The sequence below is a fragment of the Nannobrachium achirus genome, assembly GCF_963921795.1.
Source record: "Nannobrachium achirus genome assembly, chromosome: 4".
NCBI lineage: Eukaryota > Metazoa > Chordata > Actinopteri > Myctophiformes > Myctophidae > Nannobrachium > Nannobrachium achirus.
Window position 1 is genome coordinate 28057233 of NC_137813.1, and position 19535 is coordinate 28076767.

Sequence of the window (19535 nt, forward strand, 5' to 3'; positions counted from 1 at the left end):
GTTTTAAAACGGGGGAGAAGCGAGGACCGCATGCGCTCCATGCCGCTCTGCTCTGGGCCGTGTACCACACGTTGGAAGCCACATACGTCACTCAGACACAGACCTGCACACGCGTGATTCCTAAACCCACCAGGCTTGAGTTAAGACCCGCCTCGTGGAAACGCGAGGACTTCCAGGAGTGAGGCGGGTCTTAACTCAATCCTGGTGGGTTTAGGAATCACGCCCTGCACACAGTGCACAGAGCAGGGTACGGAGCAGCATACACTTTATCTGTAATCCACTCGACACAAGGATGTTAATACATACCTTGTGTTGTGGCATATCTTTTTTTATTCATACGGATTACTGGCGGAGCGCGGGCCGCGTGGAGTAAAACCGAAAATGAAACTATTTTACTTTCTCCACCGCGTCGCACGTTGTGTCCCGTACGGCGCGTCGGCGATTTTATAACCTTTTCTGTCAAGTCTTGTAACTAAAACCTGTATATAGCAGCACTCAATCACTGCGATTTGAGAGTTGAGACGTGACGTGAGTTTACAGAATCACTGTACACGATCTGACTACCCTTCCTCTTCTGGTTTGTTCACACAGCTGTTCGTGTCTGAAAAGCCCAAGTAGCTAGCCTACGTTACTATGGTAACCCGACAGTGCAGAACTAAAAGCTCAGAACGCGTCGCGGATGCGATGTGTTGTGAGCTTGTAGATCTGCTCCTTTGAAAGCCAGACCCGCTGTGCTGTACAGAGAAGTATAACTCGGGCAGTCAGGCTGTGTCTCCTCTCCACTGTGGAGAGGCGACTTTTGGGAAGATGATTGCAATATTTTGGCTTATCGCCAAAGCTTAATTAATAGATATGGGGGTGCGGTAATTACCGCAGTACCGGCGGTAAATGGGAAGACGGTAATCGCGGTAACAAAATGTCCATACCGCCCCAGGCCTAGTGCCGCAAGATAATTTGTTAATATTTGGAATTTATTTGGACACTTGAAAAAATATTGAGTATAATTTTAAACTTGAAGTACAAAGTTATTTTCAGTCAGTTCTAACCAAAATGGCTATTATCTCAACGTTTTCCTCACAACATTATCACTAAAATATCGTCACTGTCGGCCGGGCAGAAACCTCGTATCTCCAAGTTTCAAATGTGTACTTCTTTTGGTAAAGCAAAGCCCTGCTTCATCATACAAGACTGTCGCACAAAACTATAGAAAACAGCCGATCTACAAGCACACAACGCCTCGCGATGCGTAAGATGCGTACTAGTTTAGTACATTTTATAGATGTGTTTGTAGTACATGTGTGTTGTAGCAGCTTGTGGAAATGGAGCGACTACAGTTGGACACATCAAAAGTGATGCTGAACTGTTTTCAGTGTTGTGGGACCTCTTGCTCTCGCACTCGCTCGTAGGCTAGCCTAGCTAAACTCCCATATAATTCCTACACAATCTGTGTGTTAAGTAGTGAAAATAACTTGAAAAGAAGGTACTGTACATCATTGGGAGAGGCTTGTAGATCTGCTATTTTTTGGCAAATGTTCCCCCCCGGGATCATGGATTTTGATTATTGCGATAATATCCACAGCCTTTCCTCTATTCCTCTTTTAATCATAGTAATTCTATTTCATATCAGCACTCTTAAGGATGGCAAGGTGGGTGAGCTTTAACCCACTGTGGTCTGGTTGTGTGTAAGGAGGAGCATCGCTGTCTGGGATTGTCTTACTTTTATGTAAATGATCCAAGCAATTTAGCTGAATAGTCCAAAAGAAGAGATTAACTAGAAGCAGTGCTCTTCCGAGCACAGGTCTCCACCAGGCCATGCGTCCTGGTGGTGCTACTGTATATTAGGCCAATGTAAATAGGCTGGCATATGTTCTTCACCTTAGACCTTTCATGGCAATCGGACACTGCATGCATTATTTGAGCATTGTGTTCCAAAAATGTGTTTTGCTAAAGTCTACCTGCTGGTGGCGCTATAACAGGCCACCGTGAAAAGGGTAGCATTTGTTCCTTGACATAGTGGGAACATGTTTGACAAATTTCACGGTAATCGAAAGCTGCGTTGATGATTTGAAGCATTTTGTTCAAAAACTGAGCAATCCTGCAAACCTTGGAAGCCAATATTAGCCAATTAGGATGGAATATGAAATATCAGATGGATCGGACTTGATCACATGACTATAGAGATACTGTTTACCGATTTGCATGATTTTTGGATAAAATCTCAAGGAATAATAGGAAAAAATGTGTTTTACATAAGTCGGCCTCCTGGTGGCACTATAAAAGGCTGATGTGAAAAATGCAGGGAAAGGGTTTTTCCTTGGACTCTAGGGAGTGCGCTTACAAAGTTTGAAACTGAAAGGTGGAGTTATAGGTAAAACCACAAATCGGCCTGTTATAGCGCCACCATGAGGCTGATTTCAAAAATTTGAAGTGGCATTTCTTCCTCGACCTAGTGGGAACGTGTGTGCGCGATTTCATGATAATTGCACTTTGCGTTTGGGATTTGAGGCATTTTGTTCAAAACGGCTCAACCCTACAAACTTTGGAAGCCAATCTTAGCCAATCAGGATAGAATATGCAAAATCAGACAGATCCGTGTCTATCACATGACTGTCGAGATACTGCCTACCGATTTGTAGGATTTTTGGACAAGATCTGTAAGAGTAGTGCACAGAAATGTGTTTTGGGAACATCGGCCACTAGGTGGCGCTAGAAAAGGCCCATTTGAAAAATTTAGGGCAGAGGTTCTAGATTGGCATCCAGGGAATGTGTGTGCTCACTTTGGCAGCGACCGGGCCAACGGCGACTGAGATTAGCTGCACACAAACTGCGAGGACACACGGACGGACGGACGCACGGACGCACGCACGCACGGACGGACGGAGGGGAAAACATACTCTCCCCCATGCCTCCGGCTGGTGGAGACAACAACTTCAACCCCACCATCGATATTGGGAGCTTGTAGATTGGCTAATTTTGGTAAAGCAATTTGGCACAGAGGGAAGAAAGCTATCCAAGTACAGTTGCAACTCAGCGGTAGCCAGGTCTGTTTCACTAAGACTAGAGGGTTTAAGTGGTTAAGGTCTACCTCAGTTGGGTATTCTTCAAGAGGTATATATCCTACCTACTGGGCCTCACTGTATGTGTTACATACAGTATTACCATCCACATGCTTCCCAGTCACAATTGACTTTGCTTTACTGCTAGAGCTGTGCAGTAGTTTAAGAGGAACCCCACAGTCCGTGTTCGCTGTTCACAGCCACTCATCAGACGATGCTCTGAAGGACAGCCTCCCAAAGCCTCTGTGGTAATTAAGGCTCCGAGTTCAGCAGCCGGCTGTCCACCTCGAGTCGTCTTTGCCTGCCAGCTCGCCCATCCGCCCCGTGCTGCTGCATTCATTAACCAGAGTGCCTGCTGAATGGTTTTGCAGTGACAACCTGCTAGATGCAGGGGGAATTGGATTTGTGTTGAGAGAGAGTAGTGCAGCACGTGGGTCGGTTTTATAGTAGGACCAGAGGTAGTTCTATGGTCTATTCATAGCTCTGTTCTTGGAGCCTCCAGGTATTACATAGGCACACATTCCATACTTGCACATGTGAGAAATACATGTGCGCACAGCACACACACAGAACAGAATATTGCATTCCTCTCCAGGAACGTAAGCATGTTTGCTGTGACCCTTGTTCGTCCTTTGAGAGATGTCTCCGTTCATCTGTCTGCCTTACCTTCTTCTCTTCACATGCTCGGGTCACATGTGCTACTCCTTCTCTCCAAGCCAAAGAGGAAAACCAATCGTGATATCATGTGGGGTGAATGTTCATATTGACCTTAGTTTACGATCCACAAGCTTTCCCCATCTACAAAAGATCCCTTTCCTCTCCTCCTCCTTTTCCCTCTCATTTGTACAGACAAAGCTTTAAAGATGATGTATGAATAATATACTGTACACACACATTCTACTTCTCCCTCTCCTACTGTGTTCCGCACAACCTGCATCACTCTCTCCTCTCCTGTGAATGCCTGTTCAAAGATAATTGTTAGTAGCTTAGTTTGCAACAGACGAGAGGCTTTCTAATGTGCAAATCCTCCAGTCACCTCTGACTGCTGCACTCGAACAAATTCACATACGTGTGTGTGTGTGTGTGTGTGTGTGTGTGTGTGTGTGTGTGTGTGTGTGTGTGTGTGTGTGTGTGTGTGTGTGTGTGTGTGTGTGTGTGTGTGTGTGTGTGTGTGTGTGTGTGTGTGTGTGTGTGTGTGTGTGTGTGTGTGTGTGTGTGTGTGTGTGTGTGTGTGTGTGTGTGTGTGTGTGTGTGAGAGACTCACTCTGCCTTTCTCAGTTACCCTGCCATGCATGAAATCCTATCTGAGACTCTTGTGTGTGCACGCACACATGTATTTGTATGTGCGAGAAAGGGTGCGATGCTGTTTCTGTTGGGACCACATGGGGTTGATCTACTTGTCTGCCGTTCCATCAGTCCTAATGGAACACCACGCCCTCAAACTGTTGTGACTCTGTGACTGACTGGATGATGATCAGTCCCAGCATGCAAGCAGAGAAACCACTCTGCCCTATCTAGCTATGCCCCTGTGTCCCTCTAAATGCTCTGTTCTGTCCTGCTGCAGTAGCCTATATATTTATATATATATTACATACTGATTGCCTCCCTCTCTCCCCCCTCCCTCCCGTCTCCCTCAATTCCCTTCTCCCCTCTCCTCTCTGGCTCTATCCACCTCTAGGCCAAGTCGTGTATTTGTCACATGTGTGGCGCCCACCTGAACCGCCTCCACTCTTGTCTTTACTGCGTCTTCTTTGGCTGTTTCACCAAGAAGCACATCCACGAGCACGCCAAAAACAAGCGACACAACCTAGGTAAGTCCTGCCTTCCTCGCCTAACACCAAAACCTCTATGAACGGGGGACTGAGCCTGTTTTATCTACACAGCTGCTATGAAAAGCCCCATGAGACTTTGCGTCACTCCAGATATGCTTAAGAATCTTTAAAAAACAGGGGGCACGGCGGCGCAGTCGATAGTGCTGTCGCCTCACAGCTAGAAGGTCCTGGGTTCGATTCCTGCCGGGGATGCTGTGGGCACTGGGGGCGTGTTCTCTCTTCTGCGTCATCAGTGCCCATACCCTAGGTGGGGTTTGCAAAAGGGCCTTTCTGTGTGGGGTTTGCATGTTCTCCCCGTGTCTCCTAGAGTAGGTACCATCACAAAAAAAATGCAGTAATCCTGGTCGCCTGATGGAGGGGAAAGAAACTGGTTGGAATAACTTGTTCCTTCCACGTGCTACGTCCAACCGTGGAAAATCCCCCCTGTCAGGTGAAAAGCAACATGGACTCCTCATGCATAGAAGGAGCATGAGGTTAGTCCGTTGTCTCCCCAGGTTGGCAGAGGGAGTGTAGCGCCCAGGATTACATTAGATAAATGTGGGTTTCATAATCGTGGGGGAAATAAAGAAATCTTTAAAATGGCACAAAGTAGTCCCCTTTTAAGTCAGAGACAGAATTGTGTCAACATTGTGTATGTAAATCACTGGTTTTCAGAGATCCTTGAGTGGGTTGCATAGGGTTGCCAGCTAAATGATTGATAGTTAGGAATCAAATGGACCCATTCAATTCTGTAACTCTGAGGGCCCTATTTTGCGCATTTCAAGTATGTCTTATAGTTATAACTTAACTTAACCTGCTGTTTGGCCACTCGAAATAGCGAAACAGCATTTGCCACTCCTCCAGGTCTTAGGTTAAGTCCATAGACATGCAAAATATGGTCCCCAGAGTGTATAAATGGAACCTTATAGATCCACTTGCTTTCATTTGCGCACACTCTACATATCACATCTGTGGCCTAATGGCATATCAAACTGGGGGTCCTTGAAATGAACATTGAAATAGTACTACTCTGCTTTACAAGTTACGACTTCACAATGACTTGGAACAGTTCACTGGCCTCTGCAGTATCAGCCATCATCAGGGAGGGATTACAGCATTACTTTTGTAGCGCTTGCTAACCTCTTCCTCTCCTAGCTTTTTATAGTGACTGAACCTCACTGTGCATTACCATTTTACTGGGAGCACCGTAGCGAGTCAAATGTCATGGTTTAAGCCGCTCCACTCCCCTTCATCCAGTGGTAGCGGGAAGGATTTGATACCTCGTAATCCACAGCTGCTAGGGAGACAAAGCCCAGCCCACAACCTTAATTACAGACCCCAAAAATCCCTAATCAATGATTTTGATATTATCCCATGAAGGATAAAGGTTCTGTAGAGAAAAGAGAGACAATATAGATGTTGGCTAATGCTAATCATTTTCTGTAAGGAGGAGTGGTTGATCTCCTCGGGAGGACTCGTTTCATCCACCTCATCCACCCACTTCTGTTTTCCTCTCTTCCTCTGCTCTTGCCAGCCATATTGATGGGTTTATTTCTCTCTATATAGACTACATCACTGGTTCCCAACCTTTTTTACAGTGTGGCCCAGGGTCTGTATGTCGGTCTCTCTCTCATCAGAGCTAATCTCACAAACAGCTGGACCGATCAGCACTAAACTTGCTTGTATGCACATTATGCCAGTAGGCCACAGAAGTACCTCCACTAATTATTTGCGCAAGTATTGCATTCGGTGCCGCCTGTTTTCAGCTGTATGTTTCCGGACGGCTTTTATTTTAGCCAATGAGGAAGCAGCGTTCTTGGTGACGTCCCCACCAACAAGTGCGACCTGATATAAATAACAAGGTGCAAGTTGGCACCTCAACAGAGTGCCAGCTTGCCCACCCACACACATACAGCTCTCTGTATCCGGCTGACAGTACAAAGGCATGGCCTTTAGCCAACAAGGGAGCAGTGTTCTCGGTGACGTCACCACCAACCAACAAGTGTCGTCGCATATCCGTATACCCAACACCGACTGCAGTACTTCCGCGCTCTACTGGCGCACAAGTAGGCCATATATGACCACGAGTATATGGTGCAAGAAATTTTGAATCTTACACTTCAATGCAGCTTGATAAAATCAGTCTGACATGAAAAGAAAAAGTAATTAATGTATTCTGATTCGATTTTAATATTATAGGATAAAAAATCTTGATATTGGAGCCGAACCCTACATTATCACATTCGGTATGAAGCGAAAGGATTCTCCCACAGCTCCGCTGACATGTTAGTGTTAGTCCACACATACAAATCATAATACCGAGGGAATATAAAGACCCATGCCAAACTGCATTCACATTTTCTGCATAGATGCTTCAGCCACTCTCATCCACATCCATCCAACTCTCTTGTGTGCTTTGATTTCACATTCTGAGCTCGGGTAACGGCAAAAACAATCGGACACACAATGACCAGAAAACAAAACCCGACTAATGACCGGTACCACTAAAAACAGGTTGTCATGGCAACAGAAGCCACGTATCGATGCTCTGTGGAGCTTAGAGAATATAGCCTGATTTATACACGGTCTGCGTGCCAGTGTCGCATGCCGAAAATAAACGATCTACAAGCTCACAACGTGCTGTGCTGCTACACGGCGTGAGCTTGTAGATGAGCTATTTTTGGTGCACAACCAAGTATAAATCGGGTATGAGGCAACGGCAGGGCAGCTGACAGAGCGGGTGGGTGGAGGAGGTGAAGGAGGACACGCATCAGCCTATTCCCGCTGCTCGCCCTGTGGCTTCTTGGGATTTTGAACAATACGAGGCGTTGAGATGGAAATACAAAAACATAAAAGGTCCCCCGATCAATAGACCTGTGAGTGGAAAATGCAGGGCAGAGAAGGTGTCTGGAGGCCAGGCGGGCGGCACCAATGACGTGGGACAGTGGAATAAAACCCAAGGTGTATCGCATCGTAGTTGAAAAATCCATTTGTAATTATTGTGCCTTTCGCCTTTTCTCTCCCTAACCCCCCCCCCCCCCCCCCCCCTTCTCTCTCTCTCCTTTCTCTCTCTCTCTCTGCAGCGATAGACTTATTATACGGTGGAATATATTGTTTTGTTTGTCAAGACTACATATACGACAAAGACATGGAGCAGATTGCCAAAGAAGAACAGAGGAAAGCCTGGAAACTGCAAGGTACAATACATTTGCTTTCGTTTCTCTCCCCGAGATGCCTTTCAATACGTCACGTTCCCCTGCAAGGCTGTCTAGTATTTCAGGGCCTCCTTAACTCATTGAGTGCCAATCCCGAACTAGTTCGGCTTTATTAGCGTATCGTAGTGTGCCGATCCCGAACAAGTTCGGCTTTTAAAAAAAAAAAAAAAAAAAAAAAAAAAAAAATTTTTTTTTTTTTTTGAAAAACTTTTTTTTGATTTTTTTTTTTTTTTTTTTGGACCCCATCAAATCTGGTGAACATGATTTCAATCGCGATTTTGCATGTTCCACCCCCATACAACCCCATCTAACATACAGGGCAGCCATTTTTGTTTACATTACATGTAAAACATAATGGCGATTATCTCAAGAATGCCTGAACGGATTTCCAATCGGATTTTTTTGTTTGAAAGCTGTGAACAAACTGCACAAATCCACTCCAATGCAATCCAGGATTGCATTGGATTTTTTAGAGCTCATTCTTCTCTGTTTTTTTCCCATGCATGAGGTGTGCAAGGTTTAATCATGGCTAAGTTGACGAAAATAAGGCTTCTAAAATGCTTGGTAGCCAATAGCTAACTTCAAGCTAACTTCATCCTCTTCCTGTACATGCACAAAGGAAAGTGTCCTTTCCTTTGTAAAAAAAGTCATGGCTCCAGGGCTTGGGCATGCATTACCAGCATATCTCTATTATTCTCTGGTCACTGGGCGCCCTCTAGTGGTGATAGGCTGGCACTCAATGAGTTAAGAAATGTTCTGTGTGTCTATGTGCATCCACAGGCATAGGAGAGAAATTCACAACATGGGAGCCAACCAAGAGGGAGCTAGAATTACTACGGCACAATCCAAAGCGGAGGAAAATCACTACAAACTGTACCATAGGTTGGTGATGGACTATTGCATTGAGTCTCACATCCTAATCAACACAAGGGTGTGCGTGCGTGCGTGCGTGCGTGCGTGTGCGCGCGAGTGTGTCTCTCTCTCTCGCGAAGTAGAGTAGCAGACCAAACATACACAGAAAGAGTGAGATCAGCACCACAGCGGGTCTGTCTCTTTCTCTGCACATCTTATTCTATCCTTCACTTTTCACTCTTCACTTACTCTCTGTGGTCCGTAAATTTTGGTTTCTAACACCCTCTGTGTCGGACGATCGTGTCCCTGTATACAGTATAAGCGTTCCACTTTCTCGTCTTCGTCTCTCCCTCAGTCCAACCATTTGTCATTCAAGCCAACCAATCCACTTCTGTCTGTCTTACCGGCTTGGTCCGTAGCCTTGACTGTTTAGCAGCAGACCGGTTGATGGCAGCTGTTGTGCGTGTGATGTGCGTGTTTGCATGCTGCTGTCTTTGCAGTAGGGCCAGTCTGGAGTCTTTAAACCCCAGCTGACGGATCATTTCCTCCCACGATGGAACCGAACCTGCTCCCATTGGAAATGACCCAGGATCATGTCGGCTCCTCATACAGTTCACTGGTCCTCACTGAAAAGCCACAGTAAAGGGCCTTTCCCACTGGGTGTGATAACGATAAAAAATATCGTTTTTCAATTGAAGTGGATGGTAGCGTCCACACCACAACGATAAACCCGTCATAATTGATGTGAACGCCGTCGCCGACATATCATTATCGCGCCAAGTGGGAAAGGGCCTTAACCCTGTCCTTTTCCATCTGACCCCCCCAAACACACATAGTGTTGTTTTTTGTTTCTCTATGTCACAGACACTGATTGCAAGACATAACCCAGCAGCTGTCAAACGAACCACTAATCCTACACGTTGGTCTTCTCTTCCTTTAAATTCACTTTGTTGTTGAACCCATATTTAACTGAACTTTTGTGGGTAGTCTCAGGTTAAATCTCAATAGATAAGAGAGCCAGGTCTGTGTGGGTGGGTGGTTCCTGCTTGCTGCCGACTCATTAGTTGCTCTCTGTGATTCTCAATTGCTAATAAGCAGTTTGGCTACAGCTAAAATCCCCTACTAGTCTGGGAAACGAGAGATTAGACAATATCTTCAGTGGACGATTCCCTCCTTTACCTTCAAACATCAATCGGCATCAGTTGTACAAATCAGGATTAATCATTGATTAATACCATGTGACATATGGCCCTTTTCTCTCTCTCTCTCTTTTTTTTCTTGTCCTTCCGACAGGTTTACGGGGGTTGATAAACCTGGGCAACACGTGTTTCATGAACTGCATCGTCCAGGCCCTCACACACACACCGCTGCTGCGAGACTTCTTCCTCTCTGACAGACACAAGTGCGAAATGCAATCAAACTCCTGTCTGGTGTGTGAGATGTCCCAGTTATTTCAGGAGGTAAGATGCATGGTCTGCTACTCTGTCTGCGTGCTGTATAGCCTGCCAGGTCAGTGGTTCTCAACCTTTTCAGGCAGCGACCCCCAAAATAGTGACAAGCACCAAGAGTTTAGTCATTACATTTTGTATAACACGGTTCAATTGTGAAAATAGCCGATCTATTGTGAGCATGTAGATCGGCTATTTTCACAATTTCTGCCTCTAATATTTGACAATTTGGCCAATGTTTAATTTGTAATTTTAGGGGTATAAACAAAGTCCTTAAATTGTCACTTTAGAAATGTGCCGATATCCTCTATCTATACACTTAAACTTTATGTTGGTTTGTTTACTTTTGAGTGAGAAAACAATTGCACATTAAGTTAATCATCTGGGGACCCCCCAAAATAATTTGGGGACCCCCCTGGGGGGAGGTAGGTTGAGAACCACTGTGCCAGGTGGTTTAATTCCAAATGTTCTGATGCTACTACACGACAACCCAAAACACTTGGACCCATCAGCTGTTAATAGTTTAATGTTATGCTGTGGTTAGCATCAGGCTGACTTTTTATCATAATGATAACTGCGTTATACTTAGCTAGCTACTGTAGCTATTTAGCGAAGTAGCTAACCTAACGGCTTCCCAACATTACTTAAAAATGTAACCAGGAGACAGATCATATGATTGGAATGTTGTTCATATGGGTTGTTAAACAGTTTGAAACCATCTGGGCTTATACATGTGTCTTGGTTTGTGTATATACAGTACACAGTAAAATCCTGACTGTTAATTTAACTCTGAGCGTGTACAAATGTACACAAATGGACCCCATACATCCACGAGCAAAGGGGAAGCATGTGGCTCCGGTTATAACCCCATGCTCGTTCTGCCAACATTTGTCAGATTTCCCCTCAATAAAATAACAGAATGTTCAACGCGACCCACTGCAGAAGGCTGAGTCACTATTGCGCTCTTTTGTCAAGGGAGGGAGAAGAAGAAAAATATGCCTGGAAGGAAAGAATGGAAGAATGAGAAGATTTAATTTTGTTGAACTATAATGGTCAACTAAGAACTCATACAAACATCCCAGCGTTTTGGTTGGAATTGGAAGGCTGTCAGCCTCTTGCCCTCATGTCCTTGATATATCAGTTCATGCACGTGGGAGTGTAAATGATTCTATTTGAACACTTTCCTCTTCTCACTCGCTTGCTCCAAAAAACATGTAATGCAACAAACTCAGTGGATGTATTATGTAATGGCTGCCTTTTACTCCCACACTGCCTCGCTTTCTCTCCTCTCGCTTACCCTCTCACTTCCGCGTGCGTATGTGTATGTACATGAGTGTGTATATGTGTACACACACACTGTATATACATACATTGGTAGTAGGTACATATATGTAAATATTGTCGTTGTTGGGCAGTAAACCTGTATATCCAAAACCTTTTGTTATAAAAGAAAATCAAGCTCACACTGTGTTGCGATGCATTGCACTGGGCACTTTTAGATTGGCTATTTTCACTGCTTTTGTGTGACACTCTTGTATGATGAAGATTGGCATTCATTTGCAAAAAAGAAAACAACATTTTGAAATTGAAAACCTGAAGATACAAGGTTTCTGCCTGACAGCAACGACATAATAAATATCGTCACGGTCGGGCAGAAACCTCGTATCTCCAAGTTTCAAATGTGTACATTTTTTCGCAAAGTAAAGCCCTGCTTCATCATACCAGGCCATCGCACAAAAGTAGTGAAAACGGCTGATCTACAAGCACACAACGCCTCGCACCTGCGAGGCTGTTTTGTGATAGAAAAATATTAATATCCAGTCAGGGTGAAGTCAACCATTTATTGAAGAAGATTCATCAGCATCAGAGAAACAGCATACAGCATACACAGCATAGAGAGCTCTGGCCTGCTGGCCAGAGCTTTGCCCTGTTGGGCAGAACTCCTCCTGAAGTGTCATATGGGACACCTTTTATACACCAAAGTGCTCTCCCTAGACGGAGATAGAATCTAAGCATCTATACTAGTACCATACAGTTTATAATAAGGCTGACTGGTTAAGTTGCAATGACCATGTATAGTATCACTTAGTACAGGTTTTATGCTGACACAGAGGAGAAGTGGAGGTCACAGTCCATGGTTGTCAGCTGTTAGATTGACAGCAGCAGGTACATCTAAATGTAGTAGCCTAGTGAGATTTTCTTGTAGACTACATACAGTACACTTATTTGTTACACTATAAATATTACTACCACATTCCATCCTTTTTTTTTGTGAATGAATACTCTATTCATTTACATACAACAGGATATTTATAGAGTGCCAAATCAATAGACCTTTCAGACAATTACATGTTGATATAGCAATTTAAATAATTAATTCATGATTTCCACATGATAGCTATATGTTAAATAGCTATACGTCCGCGTTCCACGGCTAACACCTTTGACTTAAGGTATTACACGTCCGAGTTCTATACGGCAAACACCTTCTATCATGCAAGGTATTTCTAGTCTACCACGGTTCCCCCGTGAAGCTATAATTAAATAGCACCCTGAGTTACACAGGTACTGTTTTTTTCTTTTCTTAAACAGAACTTTTCCGCTGAGATATGAGAAAGTTAGAATTTAGTAAATGTGAATCTATATTTGTTTGTACTTTGAAACTCTGTTTTACAAAATCAAGAGCCCGCATGTACTCCCGTCTGACTCAAGCGTTTTCCTTGACAGTCACCACGTTCCCGGAGCTGCCTGACAACTCTTCAATGTTGAAACAACAGAGTTTAGACTATAAAACCAAATATTCTTACATTAGTGGCAAATGCCTTGTTGACTCATATTTTAGATCTCAACTTTTAGCTAATATTATTCCTATATAAATTACTCAGCTTCATATCAAACATATAATTGTTGTAGTCTTCATGGCGTTGTCCTCCATCTGCCCATCTTCATTTGGCTTATGGCCTGTGGTGGTTAATGTCTCTGCTTCTGTTGGATCTCCACTGGGCTGGGGGGCTCCAGTTCAGTGGCTCTCACACCGCATGTAGTCAGGGTGAAGTCAACCATTTATTGAAGAAGATTCAGCATCAGAGAAACAGCATTATCAGCATCAGAGAGCTCTGGCCTGCTGGCCAGAGCTTTGCCCTGTCGGGCAGAAGACTCCCTGAAGTGTCATATGGGACACCTCTTATACACCAAGGTGCTCTCCCTAGATGGAGAGAGAATCTAAACAGCTATACTAGTACCATACAGTATATAATAAGGCTGACTGGTTAAGTTGCAATGACCATGTATAGGTTCACTTAGTACAGGTTTTATGCTGACACAGAGGAGAAGTAGAAGTCACAGTCCATGGATGTCAGCTGTTAGATTGACAGTTGAGTTGAATTAGCATGTGCACTTTGAAGGCTGGTTGACCGTTCATTCAATGAGATTGAATGGAAGGAAAACAATATACACACATTTGTTACTCTATAAATATTTCTACTACATTCCACACTTTTTTTTTTGTGAATGAATAGTCTATTCATTTACATATGACAGGAGATTTATAGAGTGCCAAATCAATAGACATTTCAGACAATTACATGTTGAGCTATACCTTACAGAATAGTAGATCTGCTTGTTTGGGTTTGAGAGGTTTCTCTCGTTCTTAAGGGTTGTCTGAATTAAACATAGCATCACGTGGAATTGCAATAGTGCAATTCGCTACATGGAATCTTGCCACATGGAATTTTGTCCTCACGTACAAGTGTTTTCAACAGAAACATTTCTAGAATTTAGTAAATGTGAAATCTATATTTGTTTGTACTTTGAAACTCTGTTTTACAAAATCAAGAGCCAGCATGTACTCCCGTCTGACTCAAGCGTTTTCCTTGACAGTCACCACGTTCCCGGAGCTGCCCACTCTTCAATGTTGAAAGAGCAGAGTTTAGACCATAAAACCAAATATTCTCACATTAGTGGCAAATGCCTTGTTGACTCATATTTTAGATATCAACTTTTAGCTAATATTCTGTTTAACCTGAATTTCTCAGGTGAAACATTTTCCAACAATTATGATCTTATTCATGACAGAGATAAAAAGGAACAAATCCCAAGACGTCTTACATCTGCTGCGTAACTCCGTCTGACGTCAGAAGGCAAATCTATAGGACTTGTTAGATGTTTAATAATTATGTCTAAAAGAGAACTTAATTGTGGTCCTATTTTTTCCCTAAATGTTATTCCTATATAAATTACTCAGCTTAATACCAAACATATAGTTGTTGTAGTCTTCATGGCTCTTCTCTCCGTCTTCATTTGGCTTATGGCATGTGGAGGTTAATGTCCCTGCTACAGCAATCTCCACTGGGCTGGTGGGGTCCAGCGTCCAGTGGCTCTCACACCGCATGTGTGTCTCCTTGGCTTGGTATCCTGCTGTGGCAAAAGTCTGTTGTTGTTCGACGTGGTGTCGATTCCGTCACCTCTGCTGTCAATCTGTGTGATTTGGTGGTAGGCTTGCTTTCCTTGTTAGTGAACAGCAAGCTTCCCTCTGTCCATGATGTTGGAGCTGTCTTCACAGAATAGATCGATCCGCGAGGTTCCATTCTTGTAGATTTGATGAAAGTCAGTTCTTGTTGATTTTGCATAGCTTGCAAGTTGCTTCTGTCGTTGTCTCCTCTTTTCCTTCATGGTGGTGGTGGCTTTCTCTGGGTCTGCTTTCCAAAAATCTCCTTTCCCAAAAAAGTATCTTCACCCCCGGTTCTTTTGAGCAAGTATCCATCTATGGTGAAAGATGAAATATTGCTCCTGGCTGGCTCGCCAATTATGATAGAAAAATATTAATATCCAGTCAGGGTGAAGTCAACCATTTATTGAAGAAGATTCAGCATCAGAGAAACAGCATTATCAGCATCAGAGAGCTCTGGCCTGCTGGCCAGAGCTTTGCCCTGTCGGGCAGAAGACTCCCTGAAGTGTCATATGGGACACCTCTTATACACCAAGGTGCTCTCCCTAGATGGAGAGAGAATCTAAACAGCTATACTAGTACCATACAGTATATAATAAGGCTGACTGGTTAAGTTGCAATGACCATGTATAGGTTCACTTAGTACAGGTTTTATGCTGACACAGAGGAGAAGTAGAAGTCACAGTCCATGGATGTCAGCTGTTAGATTGACAGTTGAGTTGAATTAGCATGTGCACTTTGAAGGCTGGTTGACCGTTCATTCAATGAGATTGAATGGAAGGAAAACAATATACACACATTTGTTACTCTATAAATATTTCTACTACAGTTTTCACTAATTTAAATCATTTAAAAAAATGATAGGTACAAAACAAACGGTTTTGGACATACAAGGTTTCCACCCGACAACGACGATATAGTGTACAGTATATGGGAGGGAGGGAGAGGGCGTGTTGTGCAGTAATGTGTTGAATCATCAGTGATGGCCTGAGCTCACACTGATCAGTCACCCCACGGCTCCACTCCTGTCTCAACTGGCTGAACCGCAGTCATTTACCCTCCATCATCCAAGCAGCCAGTCATTTATTGAGTGTTCAGCTCTTGGCTGGGGTGGACAACGTCGGGGTCATTCCTAGGACGCCATCAAAGAGTCTTTGCAGAATGCGTCGGCTATTCTGCCTTCCCAAACGACAAACAAACATGGTGGTTTTAATCACCGAGCCTGTCCACAGCGCTATGCCTTGTGTGCCAACACTCGGTTACAGCACCTGTTCTAATGGACTTGCTTGTTTGTGATCCCATACGTTATGTCCACCCCCCCCCCCCCCCACACACACACACACACACACACACACACTCTCTCGTTTGTGTTACTGTACTTGAGGACATTAACCCTTTCCTTTAGCACAGATATTTTATTTATGAATGCATTTTTGCGTGTTTATATATTTTTTAATCCATAACTCTGATGCTGAAATGACATGGTCTGTGTGACACCAGCGCACAAATAATTAGGCTGGCATAACTACAACCCCAACCCCTAACGTTAACCTCATCTCTAATGTCTAATGGATGTCTAATCCTAATCCCACCTTGAACATGTTCCTACTCATAGACCCAACACTCTTCTTCTTTCTTTTACCATAAAAATGTCAAGTTATCTTGTGAGGACCAGGAAATTAGTTCTCAATGTATACTTGTGGGAACATTTGGCCCTCACAAGTATATTAATACCCCCCCCCACACACACACACACACACACACACACACACACACACACACACCCCTTTCATGGTGGATGAGATGTGGCCCACTTTGATCAGCTACTCTCTCCCCCGTCTTACAGTGTCTTTGGTATGTCAGCTTTCTTCGAACCGGTGCACAGGACCAAAGAGTCTGTAAGCTCCAGGATTGACAAGTCAGTGTGGGTTTCCCTAACAATCAAACTTGGCAGAGAATTGCGGCGATTAAAGGTGTGTGCGTGCGCGTGCTCGAGACATGCGCTTGCGCGTGCCTGCGCTCAAGGGTGACAGAATTGAATGTGCTCTCCTGCTAATGGGCTGTGGCTGGCTGGTGCAGCGCAGGCAGGGGCGTCACAAGGGGGGGGGGGGGGGGGGGCGGAGTGGGACTGAGTTACTAGGGCCCAAGGTGGAGGGGCCTTAATTATTTTATACTTTAGCTATTGAAAAATAATATACAAGCTCACAGCACGCTGCAAGCTTGTAGATCTGCCATTTTTGAAAAGTCGTGAAAATGTGTGCAAATCTTATTTAAGCAAACATTTGTGACTCAAATTTAGCTTCTGGGGGGGGGGTCCCCTGGAACTAAATATTTTGAGATGGAGTGTCTGTGGGCCAAATACATATAATTTTGGCGGCCCTTCACATGAAGTTTGAGCACCACTGACATAGAAACATATTTTTTTCAAAAAAAAAAAGAAGGATTTGAAATATTTAAGATTTTTCAAAAATAGCAGATCTACAAGCTTGCAGCGGTGCCACGCTGTCAGTTTGTAGATCTGCTATTTTTCCAATAGTTAAAGCACAAAATGTGAGTGAATCCTTGTACCCAGGGCCCAGAATTTGGTGTGACACCCCTGGGTGCAGCGCAGGAGCATTAGCACCCAGCTCCTCCGCTCTGCTTGTCTCCTCTGCACATCTCCCGACCCTGACCTGAATTGTCACTCATTCTCATTGCCATGGCAACCTGAATACTCTTCAGGTGCTACAGATGGATGCTCTTGCTCCATTCCCTTGCGTTCTCCTCCTGCAAAGAAATAAATAAAAAATTGGCAAGCCTTTAGCTGGTTATAAAGCCTGATTTATACTTGGTTGTATGATGATGTCCTGCGCCAAAAATAGCTGCAAGCATCGCATCGTGTAGAGTTGAGCTCGTGGATCTGTTTTTCTTTTTCTTTTTTTTTGGGGGGGGGAACGCATTCAAGCCATAGTAGTAAAGGAGTTGTGTATTAACCCATTTAGGCCTAGAATTGAGTGAAGTGAGACTGACGGCAATAATGAAAGCCACTGTTACCAGTAACACCTGGGGAAAAATAGGCTAACCCACCTCTCTCTCATCACTCTGTTCTACCATTCACCTCTCTCTCGCTCTCTCTCCCTGGCTTGTTTCCCTCCAGTTCTACTCGGGCCACCGTTCGCCCCACATTCCCTTCCGGCTGCTGCACCTGGTGTGGACCCATGCACGCCACCTAGCGGGCTATGAGCAGCAGGACGCCCACGAGTTCCTCATCGCGGCGCTGGACGTGCTGCATCGGCACTGCAAAGGGGACACCACCCGTAAGTTTCCTCCTGCATTTACCCCTTCAAAATGGTTGGTCCGGGGACCACCAGTGGTCCTTGAGGGGGTTCCAGGTGGTCCCCAGCTATTATGATGGAGAGTTGGTAACCAAACTGGACCCTTATCTTTAACTCTTGAGAGCATAAATTGAAACCAAATGGACCCTTATAGATCTTTAACTCGTGAGAACGTAAAAGTAAACCTGGTCCATTTGGTTTCATTTTAGTCTCTCAAGAGTAAAATTATTGTTAAACATCTGCATTACTTAATTTACAAGAAGTCTACACAATTCAATGTAGATGAATTGTTATTTTGATCAACGTTTGCCTGTTATCTTTCCTCTGCCACCAACATGCATAGCTGCAGCATGGAATTGTGGACAAAATCTTTTGGGGTTTTGGGTCTGAGAGACGGTCTGTGGCTCAAGTGGCGAATAAATAATGGGCCTTAATATGAAAAGGGTTGAAAACCACTGCCATAGAGAGCATTGATTGATTGATTGATTGATTGATTGATTGATTGATTGAAGAAAAGGTACAGTTTCATGACTGTACAGTTCACTGGTACAAGGTCAACTAAAAGGATGCACCCAAAAAAAGCCTATGGCTTGTTTCAGTTGAGATCCTTTTTTTAACCTCTTGAACCCCATTGCCCCCGCCGGCGGGGGCAAAAGGTGTTGACCTCTGAACAGCTGTCAATAAATGTCAATAAATCAATAGAGACCAAATCAAACTACAATTTCTTTGTTGATTATTGTTACAGTGGTCCTACAGCATAGTAATCATCTGCCATTGTACTTTTCATCCATACATTACTCCTATTACAGTATTATTACTACTTATTGTTACTCGTTTTTATCATTTTTCACCCTATACTTTAACATTACTAATATTACAGCACTACTCTCACTAAAACATCTGTAGAGTTTACATAGTTTGGAATATATTCATACAATTTTGCCTATCAATTGATGACACCTTGGTGAACAATTTCTCTATTCACCATATGTTTTCAATGAGGTCTTGAGGCTCATTCACTATTCAGAAGGCAAAATTTCCATAGGCGGAGGTCTTTTTCAATCATCTTTTCCTAGCTAAATGATCACAGCAGGACAATCTGGTAAGAGAAATGTGATGTTTTACACTGCATTTGTGAATTTTCAGGGGTTAGCTGACATTTGGGGGGTCAAGAGTAGCCACAATCATTGTAGGTTTGTGTCCACAATTGTTCCAATTTGGGCATACATTTTAGGCGGATTTTTCCCCTGGACCCCCCTGGGGCTTAAGAGGTTTACTCATATAACATTGAATGACAGACGGATAGAACACAGTATTATGCAGAAGATATCATCAGAAAAAGTTGTAAAACACAATTTTTTTTCTTTTTTTTTTGAGTAGCAGCCGCCTCTT

At 43.8% G+C, this 19535-nt stretch overlaps 1 protein-coding gene across 2 annotated transcripts in view; it reads left to right on the forward strand.

Annotated features, from left to right (window-relative positions):
• Positions 1–19535, forward strand: part of LOC308283768 (ubiquitin carboxyl-terminal hydrolase 22) — a 59525-nt gene that overhangs the window by 25757 nt on the left and 14233 nt on the right. For both annotated transcript variants that reach the window (XM_080724254.1, XM_080724255.1), the window contains 5 exons: positions 4735–4867; positions 7951–8064; positions 8863–8964; positions 10228–10394; positions 17966–18125. In XM_080724254.1, the coding sequence (XP_080580380.1) occupies positions 4735–4867; positions 7951–8064; positions 8863–8964; positions 10228–10394; positions 17966–18125 (676 nt within the window). The remainder of the gene's footprint in view (positions 1–4734; positions 4868–7950; positions 8065–8862; positions 8965–10227; positions 10395–17965; positions 18126–19535) is intronic.